At 42.3% G+C, this 16,773-nt stretch overlaps 1 protein-coding gene across 2 annotated transcripts in view; it reads left to right on the forward strand.

Annotated features, from left to right (window-relative positions):
* The window catches only part of ELOVL6 (ELOVL fatty acid elongase 6), an 81,639-nt gene extending 65,166 nt beyond the window's left edge, over nt 1–16,473 (forward strand). For both annotated transcript variants that reach the window (XM_052774570.1, XM_052774565.1), the window contains 2 exons: nt 11,907–12,058; nt 14,042–16,473. In XM_052774570.1, coding sequence (XP_052630530.1) covers nt 11,907–12,058; nt 14,042–14,466 — 577 coding nt within the window. In that variant the 3' untranslated portion in view covers nt 14,467–16,473. The remainder of the gene's footprint in view (nt 1–11,906; nt 12,059–14,041) is intronic.
* Nucleotides 16,474–16,773: the final 300 nt, after the last annotated feature.

Genomic DNA, 16,773 nt, shown 5'->3' on the forward strand with positions numbered 1-16,773 from the left:
TGAAAAGCTTACTAGAGAGACATCTGGATCAGATACAGTAGAACGGTCTGAAAAGCAGGGCTTGTGTGTTTGGTTCAGTGATGGGGGTCTTTTTTAGAGATGGAAGGGGAATTCTCTCAATTTTGCTTTGGGATTTTGATAGGACTGAACCCAAACCTCAAAGTATTCGTGAACTTATGCAAAGGAAGGTCTTCTGCCAAAAAGAGTGATAAAAACTGCAAAGATCAGCACAACTTTTGCTCACACACAGTATGGAGAGCTAGAGCACCCTATTATAAAACAATTCCAGTACTGCTGACCACCAGGGTTCAGGGTAAGCGAGCGCCACACTGAAAAAAGCATATGTTATTCCTCATCTCTCCCTTTTCTTACCTTTGTTTTTTAACAATACCGTGGCTTGGACTCCACCCTAAATGAGACTCCGTCATCTTCAAGGAGGGCAAGGGAGGACTCTGTGGGTGAGCTGCAAGACACATCTGTTCTCCTTCCCTGTCAGGAGATGGGCAGGGGGAGAGGCTGAGGAGCAGCTGGGCAGCAAGACGTTAGAAGGAAGGTTTTGCTGTTGGGGCTTGTTAAATGCTCTGAAGGAACCATATTTGAAACAAGATCCAGCAGAGAGATGCAAACCACTGTCTTAAATGCCTTTTCAATGGCTTCCCAGAGCAGAGTAGCTGCTCAGAGCACGGTGCCACATTTCGAACTCTGTAGTGCCAAGGTTGGCTGGAAGGACTCCTGCCTTCCCCAGTCTTGTTTCCCTGCTGTGACTGAGAGCAATGAAATCATGTCATTAAAAAAAAGAAGTGGAGGAGAGACTATTTTAGCTGCATCATTCACCAGTCTAGTTAAACAGCACAGCCACGCAACCAGCCAAATCAGCACAACTGGGCAGGCAGCGGGGAAGTGGAGGCAGCAGCCTGCCTGCGGAGTGAGTGGTGGAGTAGCTCCAGTGCGGGAGGACTAGCGGAGCTCACTGTGGGATGCGCAGATACAGGAGCTCAAAGCGGAGAAGAGCCACAGAGAGTGCCCATCAATAGTTATCGCATACACTTCATCGAAGAAAATGAACGTTTTCAAATAACACGTTCCCTCAGCTGGAGAGGTAAAATTGCAAGTGGGAACAAAAGCGTTAGTCATTTCAAGCTTTCAGGGAGTTTGGGAAGCTAAAACCATTTCTTAGTCTAAAAACATTTGTGAAAATTGTGCACTTAATTACAGTAGTTTAGTCATTTTGAAGAATATAGACACCTTACGGCCTTTCAGACACATGGGCTGAAGAGGATGAGTTCTGTGTTCTTTTTAAAGAATGAGATTAATGTAAGTGCTCTTAAATGACTTTTTGTTAATTTTTTAAAATGGTCTTTTAAAGGTGTTCAGTTACCATGGGAAAAAGGTATATCATGGGACCAAGGTGCTTTTTCCATAATTTTTTCATGTTCCCACCCATTGTAAGAGAATAAGTAATGGTCCCAAATAATTTTATCAATAGGCTAGGCCTTGGAGGACACAGGCTCAAGGGTGTTACTGTGCTTTCAGTTACCTGCTAGCAACTGGATTGTGGTAACTGAGCACATGGTTGTCTAAACACAGTTACAAAGGGATAAAATATGGTAGCACAAACCTCCTTCTCTGATTTTACAGTTTTACACTAAAATTGCTATAGACAGAATGAGCATGTAAGTAGTTACCATAGTTCATCAGCACCAGAGAAGACTCGGTAACATGTTTTCACATCTGTGCCTGAAGTTAGTTTTGTTAAAGGAAAATATGGGAAAATGATAGCCAATGTGATTTTTTTCACAGTGAAATGCAAACAATATGGGTCAGAAAGGAGTTCAACTTAGGTGCACAGTAACGTCATGCTAGTCCTAAATCCCAAACATACAAGCATTGCATACAAGCATTCCATACAAACAAGCATTGCAGTCCTCTGCAAGACTGCCTTTGAAATAATGAGATTTTTTTCATTTTACAGTGAGAGTTTAGGGTTCTGGTTTTGTCCACGTTTGACTCGCTGGTTAGGTCTTCAGGCTTTTCCTTCATACACTTGGGTAGATAGAAGAGTTTTAAAATGAACTTCCCACAGAATCAGTTCCTGCTGAATGGGATTAAAACCTGCATTTTTGTAGTTTTATCAACTGAGGGCATTAGTAAAGGAAAACAGGAGTTTTTAAGAATATTGGCATTGAATTTTCCACCTCACTAGTGTGTTTTTTGTACCTGCCCATGCCGCAAGGAATTAGGCACCCCCCACTGTGGATTCTGATCCATACCTGATTTTCTTCTGGAGTTCGCTGGTGCGAGTAAGGGGATCAGCAGGGAGCATTAATACAAAACAACTACAATAGTTAGAACAACTGCAAAAATTCCAAAAGGGAGAAGAATCCAAATATTTTCTCCTATGGCAAGGTCAGCTGCTGGGGTCTGGTCCTATGCAAATTCAAGAGGTGGGACAGTGGGGAGGAGATAGAAGCAGGGATGCTCTTAAAAGTCACTCCGTAGGTTCACATTCTCTGTGGCTTGCGTCCAACTGTGTCAGGCCAAATCCACCCTGGTATTTGCCTAATATGTCAAGGGAAAACAGAGGGAAAGCAAGAGTCTGACTGAGTCTGTGGAAGGCACATCTTGCTCTTATCTAGTCTTCTGACTAGGTCAGGAAGTTTTCAGCTGTTTGTGTTTCTAGGACAGCACAGCTTTGTAAACTTGCACTGTATCTCTCTGCGCATCACTCTGTATTTTTAGGTCTTGAAAGTATGCTGCCAAAATATCAGATGTGCAGACAATGAAAATGTGGTGTTAAGAGGTGTAACAGCTTTTATGTCTATAAACTACTTATCTTTAAAGACATAGGTGTACCTTGGGTAATTAAGATGGAGGGTTTGGGACTTGAAGGTTTATAAGGTAACTTTAAAAAGTGAAAAGAAAATCTATAGTAGGTCAAAGGACTCTGAAGAAAATTCCTCCTACTGGAGTGTGTTTACTGTTAATTCATTAATACTGTTTTCACTGCTACGGAGTGAGGTCAGACCTCTTTCTGCTTACATCAAACGGACCTCATGGGTAGGGCACTGAACCACAACTCATGATGTTGCACAGCATTTCTCATCCTGGCTCAGACACAGATTTTTGACAGGACACTTAACTTTCAGTTTGCCTCACCTCTTTGTCTTTGAAATGGGTCTTACGCTTAGCTAGCTACTTTATGAAGCTGTCACAAGAGTAAAGGCCATTAAGGACTGTGAAATATTCACAAATACAATGCTAAGGGTCTTGGAGATGCCAACATGGACAGAAGAAGTCTGAAGGATGTTAGGTCTGAACCTGAAGAGACCCCCACTTAGAAACAGCTTTGTACTTAGCAGTTCTTCACACAGGGTTGTCTGAGCTAAAGCGGTTGCTGGCCTGAATATTGTTGAGGCGTTGGTAATTCTGGGACAGCCCAAGCTGGAGGTGGTAGGTCACTTGGTTGTTGTAAAGCAGGCAAGACCAAAATTTTGGTGTGGCAACAGGAAGGTCTGCTCTGTGGAGAGAATGGAGATGTCCTTTTCATCACGAGTGGATTCGATGAGGAGACAGGGTCTTCCAGGGAGGTACCTGGATCAGTTCTGGGAGGTAAAACAGGGAAGTGCTTTACAAGTGTTTTGTAAGAACAGTCTTTCTGCAGGATCGGGTCTCCCTCTCTCCACCACTAACTTTGGTGTTGCTTGAAAGCACTTCAGGAATGTTGAAGGATGATGAAACAAAAGCCCAATTACATTAATTTGCTTTGCCATTTCTTATAAAAATAACAGTTGGGCTAAGTTCGTCAGCTCTAATTTGAACAAGTGTCTCTAGGATTTCAAGGTAACTCACTATTAAGAAGTCTTCTCTTTTAAACGCTTGTAAAATGCCTCATAAATGTTACATTTAGAGTTAAGAGAGACCAAATCCGTAGTCAGTACTATTCTTTTTCAAACTTTTTTATCACTTAGATTAATACCGTATCATTGTGTATCCTTCACTGACCAAGAGACTGATTCATTTAATTTGGAAAATGTAACCCTCAGTTCCATAAACCTAGCAAAATATTTTTAATAACCAGGTGCAGACTTACAAAGCTGGTTCTTCTAGTCATTTATTAATATATATGAATATTTCATGTAGGCTGTCCTTGTGTCACATTGACTATTTAGGATGTTGGGTGCCAGATCCTTTTCTAGGCTGCATTTCTATGAGATTAGAGGACATGTCATACTGCACTGACTTAGCCACAGTTCTCATTAACTCCTTGAGATCAAAATAAGAGCCATTAATTCCAGGTAGGTCACCGAACAACAGCCAAATGGTATCCTTCAGTCATTGCCCACATTTCATTTGTACTTAATGATCGGGATTTTAGTGTATTGTTTCTCACTGTACAGTAAGAATACCATGATTTTGCAAAGATGAGCCTAAAGCAACCTTATAGTTTCTACACCTGTTTAAATACAAGAAGATCCACCATTTTATGGAACTGCGTTTGAATACAATCAATACAAACTAAGACAGGAGTCACATCTGAGAGAACATTTAGGTAGTCTGACAATCTTTTAGTGAACCTATCTATTAAAATTGCCATAGGCTTAATTAATTCTTCCTCTCTTTTGGAGAATTTATTCCATCTGGAACATCCAACTTTTTTTTAATATTGCACCATCATGTATTGCACATTGCCCAGTGGAGGTTGTACTGCTCCTCCCTTCCTCCTGCAAAGCTTGTCAGATGTGGATGAATGTGCACATCACTGGGAAAAAAAACATGAAAAGAGTTAAGAGGTGATTCATTTTTAAAAAAAAAGAGGGGGAGGAACAGCTGCAATGAAATCTAGCCAGTCCACAAACACCTAGGAGCAGCTTGGGTGTCAGAAAGCAGAGCAAAGCAATTGCAAATTCTGGTGGGTTGTGCTGCTCCTTTGCTACGTTCCTGCACACGTCCATCCCACCCAGAAAGGGGGGCCCACAGGATCTGCGTTCACTCTCTGTGAACATGTGCCCATGGACTCCTAAGTTTAAGGAAACTTAATTAGCCAGGAAACATAATTCTCACTCGCCCTTTGCTTCCGTATGCTGGAAGGTTGGTATGTGATGGCAGGTCTCGCCAGTCACCTCCCTGCGGTGGAATGAATGCTGTTTCTGTTGGGCAGGCTCTTGGGGAGGCTACTCTTATGGTTTTAATTCTTCTCCCAGCCTTGAAACAGTCTGGCATGTCTACCCACAAAACAATTTTGGAACAATACCCTTTAAATAAGAACCCAGGCACCAGTAAAAGTCAGTAGGCTGTTGACCTGGTTTGCGGTCAGCACAAACTAGACCCTAATATCCTTTCCTCATTTGACACTACCCAGATAAACACTTTAACCTGGACATTCCCCTGCATTTTGGCTCATCTATAAAAAGAAAATACCCTCACTACAACCACATCCTAGGAGAACTGGGGAAAACACAGTTTCATATTTTTTTTACAGATTATGAGGGCAGACTCCCATAAACCTCCTGATTTAGCTACTAAAATTTTGTTTGATGGTCTTCTCTTTTTGATGCAAAGGTTAGCAATTTCCCAGAGTACTCTGCTCCTGCGGGACCTGAAGCCTCTGCAAAATGTAAGCACAAATTTTAGGTTGACAGCAGGCCAACGGTTCATTAAATCTTCCATCTTTCCTACTGGTTTGATAGTATAATCACCACAGCAGTAGCAAAGCAGCAAGCACGCTGTGATCTGAGTACCTCACCTGTCTACACAGATAATAGTTTAGGTATATCTTCTTATAATACAGCTGTACATATAGCGTGCGGTCACCATACAAATGCATGTTCCCAGAACTCGTGCCCTGTTTGCTATGAAGGACCTATCCTTGTGTGCTTCCTCCCTGGAAAGGGCCATTTCCCAGCGCTGGTCTGCCAACTTTATCTGAAGTCACCTAGGAAAAAATAATTCTGTGGCAAGATTGGAAAAAAACCCTTCCCTCTGCTGGTTTGCAAGGCAAGCGGCCCCTTTGACGCTTGCCTCCTCCAGAGGTGCCTCTGGGTCTTTTGAGTCAGCCAAAACTACTGTTCCTTTTCACATGGCCAAAGCGGGGTTTTGTGGGAGACAGATAGAAATCTACAAAACAGTTTAATTTCCGGTAACAAAATCCATCAGTTTCTAAAGCAAGCTGTCACCTAGCCCTGCCCCTGCTGTGTCATCCACTTGGCGCATATCATTGGTGGACTGGTACTCTGGGACCATGTTTCACGAGACTGCAGAAGGTAAGAGCGATTTGAAAGAAGCTGGCCCTTACCAGCTGGAGAAGAAAAGCTGTATAAATACTTCCAAAGAACTACAAAACAAACCCACCAGTCATGTTACAAACTTATTTTTAGGAATTAATCAAAGAGCACAGTGAGCAAATGGCTGAAAGATGTGAGACGTTCCTTCACATGGAGATGCACCCACCTTGGTCCATGCTGCTTGATAATACCATGAGTTTCTGAGTTTCTTTACTGATTTGGGGATAACAGCCCTGTTGGGGAGTTCTGATGAAGGTGTCTTTAGCTGCGTTTCTTTTCAAGAAACTTAGTTCAGAGAGTTGTTTCTCATAGATGTTTTCTCTGTGCGTTTTCCCAGTATCAGTGCATATTTTACATGTTTTCTGTTGCTTGGCTAAGCACAGGAATACTCTCTTGCCCTTTTATAAGAACTGCGTTCTCCAGGCGTGCTGTCGGACCACCCTGCCGCTCTGACCTGTCAGTCCGAGGGGTCGCTGTGCATCCCGCGCTCCTGCGCCACAGCATTAGCAGCACAACTTATTCCTCTTTCCTGAGGACTGTGCGTTTTAAATTGGAAGGGCAGAGAAAGGCCATTCTATTGTGTTAAGAGACCAGCTCTTCAGCAGCAGAAGGGAAACTTGATATGACCACTGAAATACTCCTGCTGAGCAGAACAGAAGGGTGAACATGGTTTGATTTGTCATGAAAGAAGGTGTAGGAAGCTCTGCGTTCTTCATGTGCTGACCTTTAAACATTTCTTTTGAATTCAGAGTGCTTCCTCTGTAAATATTTTGCATGCTAAAATGAAAAAAAAAAAAAAGCCCAGAACACCAAAAAAACTGCTTCCTTTTTTTGTTATCCTTACGGTACAAGCAGGCTGCAGTCTGGGGGCTGTGACTCCGCATGTAAGGTGATCTCGACTGCTCTCTCAGGACCACCGTCTGTTCGATGTGGCTTTCGCAGAGGAGGACCACGCGCTCTCCGCCATCTCCCTGTGCTCTCGGGGCACAGACTCACCTGCTGGGACTCCTGTGAGTCGCCATGTAAGCAGGTTGGGGCAGAATTAAGATTTCTTCTCTCCTCCAGCCAGGCCCCAGGCTGGGAGCTGGAGCTGGAGCTGGACCCGGACCCGTGGGAGTTCTGGCTATGTGCCTGGTGGGCTCGCTGCTGGACTAGCCCAACACACCCATGGCAGAGGATAGTCCGGCACCTTGGAGACTGGTTAAACCAGCTGGGCACTTGTGGTTTGGGCCGTGTTGAACAGCCTGTGGGCCTGGATGAGGAGAGCTCTGCTTGAAGTCCCTACCAGCCCTTAATTTTGCAAAGCACAGCCTGGGTCTTGCTGTCTACGGGCTCCCTGCTGCTCTCTGCTGGTGCTGTGTACGCAGGATGGCAGGCTTTTGAAAGTAAAGATACTCCACTTTTGACATGTAGCTTGTAGCTAACAGATTTTACATTCACCTTAGCCATAGTCAAGACTTTTATCCCCTTCAGTGCCATCTTCACCTAGTTCTGCAGGCAGTTTGCGTCATGTGTTTGGTTAGTTTAAGGGTTTTTTTAAGACTTAAACTGGAGCAGAGAATTTCCACTCTGCGATTATCACAGCACTAAAATCCTTTAGAAAATCTTGCTATATTCTGTGCTGAACTTTTAATATATATTTTTTTTTTATGTGGAAGTCACATTTGCTGCTCAATTCTGCAGTGTTGATCCTGGACCAGGATGTCCAGAGGTGCCAGGAGCCAAGTGCAGGGATGGGTCTGCATAGAAAGCAGCCCTAGCAAAAATGGGCAGTGTTCTCCTCACTGCGAGAAGGAGCTGAGCCTGCTACAGTGGCAGCTGGGGTTGAACTGAAGTCCTGACGTACCTGCTGCCCTCTCAGGCTTTTGAGAAACAAGTACTTCACTCCCTCCTGGTAAGTAAGCTGGAGGGAACAGAAAGCAGTAATAGGCTTCTGCCTGCTTTGTTTTCCCATCAGCTAGCTCCCCAGCCCTCCGTTTCCCTCCTTCTTAATGCTGAACCTAATGCATGCATGAAATGTGTTTTGAGGCCCTCGTTTGAAAACAAGTTTGTGAGGGAAAAGTGTTAGTTTTTATTTTACTCACGAATATATTTTGATCATATTATGGACAGTAAAATATCAACTGGGCATTTGTTAGTCTACCAGAGAAGTCACTGCCTGAAGGGAGGAGAATGTAGGACATTTTGAGTCTGAATAGATGAGAAAGCTGCATTAGCCAGTGCAGTTTGTTTCTGATCAGTCTCTCTAGTTGCAAAAGGCTGTAATTTTACAGTAATTCACTGCCACCTTATTTCTAAAATCCCTGCAGATGATTCCCACCAGACAGACTGCTTTGGTAAGCAGTTCATTACAATACCTCACAAAAGCTACAGCAGAGAGCAGGGCGAGGACAAAATGAAGCAGAAGTGATTTACTGAGCAAGCAATGTCATCACTCTGCTGCTCATCATGTCTTTGCAAGACAGAAATTTGTTGGTTGATCTTACCTTACAGAACAAACAAGACGAAGTGGCAGAGGCACAAAAAGCAGTCCTGGCTCTCTGGGTCTAAGGCACATTTGCAGGCGTGCATTAGATCTTTTTCTGTCTCCGGTGGCATGTGCTTGTTGGCAAGGTAGTGTTCTGGCATGCAGCATATCTCATAAACAGCTACCTGCTCGTGGCATCTATTTAGGTAATCGAATCAGTTACTTCCAGTTTGCCATCCTCTTTACTTATAAAGCCTTCCCTTGTGAATTATGCAAAAATGTAACTTATTTTTTACTGATAAAAAATTCAGACTAGTCTGACTCACACCATGTAGAGCAGTAGCTGGAGTCACTTCTTCTAGAGTCATGGAACTAGCGGAAGCCACGGTGCTGTGAAATTACAGAAAAGTGTGTGAGTGTGAGTGAGTGTGTGTGCACATGCACTCCAAGGAGAGCTCTGCAGTAGTTGCTAAACAGAAAGATGGGAAGAATTACATGATAATCTCAAGGACAGCAAAGTGAAACTCTGTAATCCCCGCAGGGCAAATACTCTTTGGCTCTGTTATCAGTCCAGATTAAATCCCTGGGTGTCCATACTCAACCACTTTCAGTTAAGTCAGTGTTTGCCTGTTGCTCAAACAAGCACTCGTCTCATCTGAGTTTGTGTTCATGGCACAGAATTCTCTTTGGTTTTAAAACTTTAATAATAAATGATATTTTAAAAAAGCAGTACAGCTTCTGTTCAAGGGAAGGCGTATTGCTTGCAGCTATTTAATTTCATAATTTAAAATTTCCTTTTTTTCCTCCATTTTAATGTCAGTACTGAGGTATTTGCTAATGGGAGAACCAGCGTAGCATTAGATATTCTGCCTGATCTTCCTCCACCCAGTTTTGCCACCACCCAAAACATAGGAGCAAGCAGCAGCCTGCCCTGGCTAGCTTGAGGAGTTCACTGCCTCAGGAAGTGATCAGATCGCATCTCTGTCAGGATCTCCTGTCTTCTTGGGAATGAGAAATGCTACTCCTGAGAAAAAAAAGGGCATGTGTTAAATGCCAGAGAGAAGACACAATGCGTTGCACCTCATTTGAAAATTCCTCCTGCGGGCTTTGGCACTCTCTGCCAAGTTAAAAGGACCTATCCCCGAAAGACGTGAGAAAAGCATAATGAGAGAGCATTTCTGGGAGGGAAAAGCCCTACACAGAGAGGATGCACTATGGTCTGCATAGATGCCAAGAATACTGCACTATCTATCTCTTCTGCATGCAGGGCTGGATGAACAAACGTGAGAGACTGCAATAGCTATCTTGCCTAAGCCTGGGAATATGTGCATTGCTTTGGGCAGTATTAATGGGAAACCCAGACTCAGCTAAACTCCACAGCAGGCTGGGGGGGGGGGTTTCACATAGCACAAGAGGACTCATCTGGCAGTAGAGCCCATGAGCAAATACCACCGTACAAATAGCAGATAATAATAGTAGCTTCTTCAGTGCTCACTATTGTCTGAATTTCCTGATGGCATAGGGAAACCTCAGGCATCAAAATGTAATGGTGCAGGAGCCAGGACGTAACACTTCTCCCTGGGTGTGTCCTGACTGTAGAGCCCCACCTGTGATGCCACTGACAGAGCCAGAAGAGCACCAGGCAGCGTGGTACTCCACTTGGTTGCAGAGTGCGTGCAGTGGACAGGGGAGAGCAAGGTGCATTGCTCCTTAGCAGCAGGCAGGTTTGACTGGGTATATCAATGCTGCAGATTTGGAAATCTAAATACTTCGTGCAAAAAATATAAAAAGTTAGGTCAACAGTTTTTATGCTCGTCAAGCTTACTTGAACCTTCTAGTCTGACCAAGTGACATAAGAACTGCCATAGAGCTCAACTTTTGAGGCTGCCTTGATGATTTTAAAACACATTTTTTAAAGAATACTGACTTCACAAGACAAGGACAAGTAACAGAGAATCTATAACTTCAGATGAAATGTTCCTTATTTCACACACTTTGCCTAAATGGTAGCTTGCATTGTCCACATGTGTCTACACATCAATTTTAGGTCGCTTGGTTTGCTTGCAGCCATGCGATAGTCACGAAAGACCAAGGCAGAGCAGGAACCAGAGGATTCATGAGTAGGACAAGGTCACAAAGAAGTTAGAGAGGAGATAAGTTGGAGCTGGGTAGGGGCACAGGGACATATGATGTAGGCATAAAGTAAGATGTACTCAACCCCAAAGGAGATTGGGTCTTTCTTTGCTCCATTTTTCTGAAAGCTGCTTGTTGCACCCAGTATTCGTCACAGCTTTTGAAGGGCCAACAAGCTACAATGATAGATAGTGGGCAAGCATGTTCTTGCTGCAAAACAGTGAGGCAATTCCTTCTGCAGAGCTCCTCACTGCTGAGGCAGAAGCCTTTGTTCCTTACATCAGGTGGATGTCTTTTGTTATCTGAACCTATCCCCTTTGTAATTGCACTAATTAATACCATTGCAAATCTCTTGATGTTTCTCATTTACAGAACACTGTCACCTTGCATCTCACTTTGATGCGGTGAGGGTGAATCTGCTGTTTACGACTCAATTCAACTAGTTGATTCCTCTGTTAGCAATGACCTGTTAAGAGATGAAGTATGAAGTCAGCATGTGCACCAAAATACCAGCCCTGACTGAGAACACCCATCAAAATCTGTGTGCCCTACCTGGGTTTGTCTGTGCTCAGAGCTCCTGTGGGTGTAACAAACACAGCGAGACAAGAGGAAATCCCGAGGAAGTCGGAAGAGGGAATTGTCCCGATTATGTTGATGACAGCTCTTTATGAACTCGATTCTTGGAGTCTCCAGCTGTCAGCATCAAAACTCTGCATGTTGTTTTCAGCTGAAGTAGATGTCTCCCACTGCTCCTGAAAACTGAAAGGTCATTCAGTAGTAATGAAATAAAAAACATTGACGTTACCATTCCAGACTTTCACCAGAGGATACGACTGCAGTCCAGTTTAGAAATCTGAGTTCAGAATAACTTCCTAGAAGCCAGCAGAGTTGCTCCAGCTTTAAGGCTGTCTCCAAGTTAATATTTCAGCACATTTATGGCCTTTTTCTCATAATGCTTTGAAGTGACGGCATGTAGATTTCAAGTGTCCACTCAACTTTCTTCATTTTCTCTTTTTGTTTTAAAGTATATTCGGTGCTGTTCGAACTGGTGCTTATATGCTGTACATTTTGATGACCAAAGGCCTGAAGCAGTCAGTGTGTGACCAGAGTTTTTACATTGGACCCGTCAGCAAATTCTGGGCATATGCATTTGTGCTAAGCAAAGCACCCGAACTAGGTGAGTACCCTCTCTCCCTTTCTCTCATTATGCATATTTAGAGCAGAAATGTCTGTGCAAGAAGCACAAGAAGGGTCTCAGTGCTGTTGAAATACATTTTAGTCTTAGAAAAACTGAGTAAACAAAGCCAGCCCCAAACTTTGCATGTTCTAGTCTCTAGAGATTAAGTTCAGCTTGGCTGAAGTTAGAGAAATGTGCAGTTGAATAAGACCATTCCCAGCCCAGGAATAAACTGCAGTAATTATATACAGCAGGGCAGTCAAGAGGCTAGAGGAATCTGGTCCATACCTTTTCCTTAGCTACTCGTAGGCAAATACGAGTAGCGTAATCAGCAGTCACTCACCCCATGGGTACAGAACTGAAGGGTGGGCTACAGCAGCTGTGTCAGCAAGAAGCTTTGAGTCAGGTTCTGCCTCCATTCTGCAGCATTCGTCCTTAAATACACATGTAGGCGTACAGTTATGAACAGTAAAGTGCTTCCTCCCTAAACATTGAAAGCTGTGGCTGTCTGCTTCCTTCAAATAGAAACCAGTTTCCCATAATATCCCTAGCTTTTCCAGTCCTGATTCTTATAAACTCCTGTCTCTCTGGCAGTTTTTTTGGTAAGGATACTTATGATATACATGCCAAAGCCAACTTAATAGCCAGTCTGCATGTGTTCTTGTCCCGTGGCTTATTAGTGTAAGAAAGGATTGTTTTAATGGGAAGGAGGAGGCAGCGATTTAGCAGGCCTCTAGCTTTCATTTCAGAGGATGCCCTTACTAAACCTCAAAGGTCTGCAGCACTTACTGTGTTCAGGTGTGCAGCAAAAATAAGTCTTTACCTTTCCGCAGAGAATTTGATTCAGCAAATTACAGGACAGCAATTCATCAGCATAAAAACTGGAAAGAGAGAGACACCAGTTGCCTTGGTGTGTCAGAATCCCTTGGTTTCCTGCTGCTTAAATTACTGCAAACCCATGAAAATTTAGTTGTTAAAACTGGAAGAAAACAGCTAGAACTGCACAGCAACAATAAATTGAACATATGATTACTTATTAAAATGTGAGTCAACATCTTGCAGCTAACGAAGCAAACAGTAGTATTACGGCTTGTTACAGACCTTGTGCAGACAGTGCAGTTTTGGTTCCACCCATCACTAATATTCATGATTTGGATTTCCTGGGATACATATACGTAGAAATAAGTCCCCAGATTCCAAACTCAGGGACCTTTTTGGAAACCGTGTCTATAACAACCGAAAACAAGTAGCGTGCATATATACATATATCTAATTGAGATGCTCAGTGCAATCGTGAGAAGCAGAAGGAAGAAAAAAGCAGGAAAGAGGGATAAAATTTACTTCTCTACAATAGCAACATGTTTTTGCAGAAAAGGATGTGCATTTCAACATAAACCAAATTTCTTTCTAGAACCATTTTTTTCTGGCAATGACATGCCTTTCAGTACTGCAGGTTGCATATGCAATAGCTTTTTGCATAGTAGCTCAAAAGGCTCTACTGAGTTTAGCTAAGTTCAGTTTGCAGGTAGGCATTTGAATTGGAGGACACAGTGCTGCTGCTTCTTCAGGTTTTCTGCTCTCTGTCAAGCTGCATTTCTCTTCTAGTCACAATATATAATGGACAGTCTCACAGTCGGAGGTGATACATGTACATCCACCCACCTCACATCAGACTTTCAGAGATTATGTTTGCAGCAAAGGGCTACCAAGTAAACCTATGGAGTTCTCAGACAGGGCTTTTCCACACAAGAAAATGTGGATATGTTGGTTTTCCAAAGATTGCATAGAGATTAGAAGCCAAGCTGGCTCTCAGATCAGACAGGGTCTCAGATCTAGAGCCGAGGTGGTTTTTCGTGCTCCAAAATAGTGTCTACTCCAGCAACAGCAAAGGGAAGAGAGCACTGCAGTAATTATGGAATTGTTCAATATGTTTCTCATTTCCTTTCCTCCCCTCCTTTTTTTTTTTTTTTTTTTTTGTTACAGGTGATACAATATTCATTATTCTTAGGAAACAGAAGCTCATCTTCTTACACTGGTACCATCACATTACTGTGTTACTTTATTCTTGGTATTCCTACAAGGACATGGTGGCTGGCGGTGGCTGGTTCATGACCATGAACTATGGAGTACACGCCGTTATGTACTCTTACTATGCCTTGCGGGCTGCTGGCTTCAGAGTCTCACGCAAGTTTGCCATGTTCATCACCTTGTCGCAGATCACTCAGATGTTGATCGGTTGTGTGATCAATTACCTGGTCTTCTCCTGGATGCAGCAGGGCCAGTGCCATTCCCACGTGCAGAACATCATCTGGTCCTCTCTCATGTACCTCAGCTACTTTGTGCTCTTCTGCCATTTTTTCTTTGAGGCCTATATCGGCAAAACCAGAAAAGAAAGGAAGGTTGACTAGTGGTAGAAACAAGCAGCCATAGCTCAGGGTCATCAAGAAAAACAAAATTATAAGAAAAGAAAATGGCACAAGGAAACACATGTATGTATGGTGCAGCTAAAACTTGGCAGCTTAGGGTAAGTTAGCTTGGTTTAACCCAGTAAGTTTATGATCCTATCATGGTGAGGACTCACTGAATTCTACTCTATCTCAAAGGACTGCTGATGAAAGACAACTTCCTTCTTGTACCTGTCTGCTCTAGAAAAGAAAGGAGAAAAGAAAGAAGAGAAAAAAGAAAAGAAAAAAAGAAAGAAAAAAGAGACGAAAAGACAGAAGAAAAGAGAAAAGGAATAATGTTGAGGGAAAAAAAAGTTTATTAAATAAGCAGTGTGTTTCCCCAGGGTGGAGGAGAGACTTTTATTTTAAAAAAAGAAGTTTCTAAATCCTTTCTAATAATTTTTCAGCAGTAAAATTGAACAAAACAAAACAGAGAGGTGACAAATAACCTGTCTATGATAACAGTAAGATTGCAAAATTAAAATCTTTTCCACAGAAGGTTGATACCTTTAGCCAAAATGAAACTCAAAGGGATGTTTCCTGCATGGAAAGTGGCTGAACTCCACGCTGTGGTCATGAATGGAAAAGAGAAGAGATTGATTTCTCCGCTATGTACTCTGCCAGGGGAGCAGATCTGGGATGCAGAGTCGCCTCCCTCAGAAGGCGGAAAGGAGCAGTACTTTTACAAGAGTTTAATGTGAAAAGATGCACTGTTGCAATACATATCTCAGAGAGTGCATTTTCCAAGTGCATTTTTCAGTTAAAGGCAAGGAATTTCTGCAGCAGGCTAAGTCATAGAGGGTTAAATCAATCAATGTTTGCTAAATTACCAGGGGCTAATAGCAGAGGGATGTTCAGGAAGGAGAGGGAGACAACTCCCCTCACGTGATTTTTAGGAATTATCTGTTAATCTCAATTTAACCTGCAGCAACACTGAATTAAATGGGGGAAATTGGAAGAAATCCTAGTTAGCGAGAAGAGAGTGATATATCTGCCCATTGTTTGGAGAACAAAGCCCTGTGGTACAATATGGATTCTGTATTTTTGTGGACACAAGAATACCTGCCTGGGTGGGAAGAGGTGGCAGGACTGCGCGACATTGGGTAACACTGTGCTTCTGCATCTGCCTCCTGGGCAGTGCAAAGATGTTCAAAGTGCCCTCCTCTGGTCATGTGGAGATACTACTACAAAACATACTTGGAATAGGTTTTTCTTGAGATTTGTATAGAAAAAATTAGTCTAAACGGAGTAATCTTGCTGCAACAGCTTAACTCTAAAGTCCAGAGAGAATTATCCTTCATTAAATATATATCTCTCTCTCTGCAGAATCTGTACTGTAACATCAGACTGACCACTTCAGAAGACACTCTTTCTTCTCTGAAGTCAGCTGCAGATATAAGGAGAAACGTATTTCACTCTGAACCTTAGAGAGTTAGTTGAGAACAGCCATATTCTTTCAAAGACAAGTAGATTGCATTATCTGTGATATTTCAGTCCTTACAAAGCCAAATAAAATGTGTAAAAGTTCCTAGTATTTCAAAGACGCAAGTATGTAAACTTGATGTTAAATGTGTTAATGTAGTATTCTAAATTGTATCAGTTAGGTAGTTTAACTAAACAATTAGAAGAACTAGATCAACAAAATAGGGACTGCTGTTCTGCATAGGATATACACACACCTATAACTACACCCATATACACATTCTGTGAATTGTCAACAAGAAAAAAAAGCCCAGTGGCAGAGAATCACATTTCCTGGCTAATGCAAAAGATTGTCATTATCTTTCTTGCTTTAATTTGAGATTGTACAGTACAAAGGTTTGGTTTTTTTTTTTAAATTATGATTTTTAGCTTTAATTGTGCTGTCATTCATGGAACAGAGCTGCTTTAGTATCCTGTTAAGAGACGACAAGGGCTTTTGGTGTCTCATTATATACAAAAGAAAAACAAATAAAGTTACATTCCATGTTATGTGAATGGTCTTACAAATCAAAAAGCCTTCGCAGGCTAAAATCATAATTATAACAAGCAGAAAATGAGTTTACATTTGTGTTATTTAAGTTATTGATGTGCTGACGTTATTTTATGGTACACAACAAATAGCAAAATGTGATATGCAGTAATGAAGCTATGATATTCATTAATAGGACTACTGTATACGTGGAAATATTAGACAAAACCAATTAAATGTGTAAGCCATTTTGTTATACAGCTTGGGAGCAGATAATTATAATGCTGAATAAGCCTTTTTCCTCATGTTTAATTTTGCCC

The sequence above is a fragment of the Harpia harpyja genome, chromosome 2, assembly GCF_026419915.1.
Source record: "Harpia harpyja isolate bHarHar1 chromosome 2, bHarHar1 primary haplotype, whole genome shotgun sequence".
Lineage (NCBI taxonomy): Eukaryota > Metazoa > Chordata > Aves > Accipitriformes > Accipitridae > Harpia > Harpia harpyja.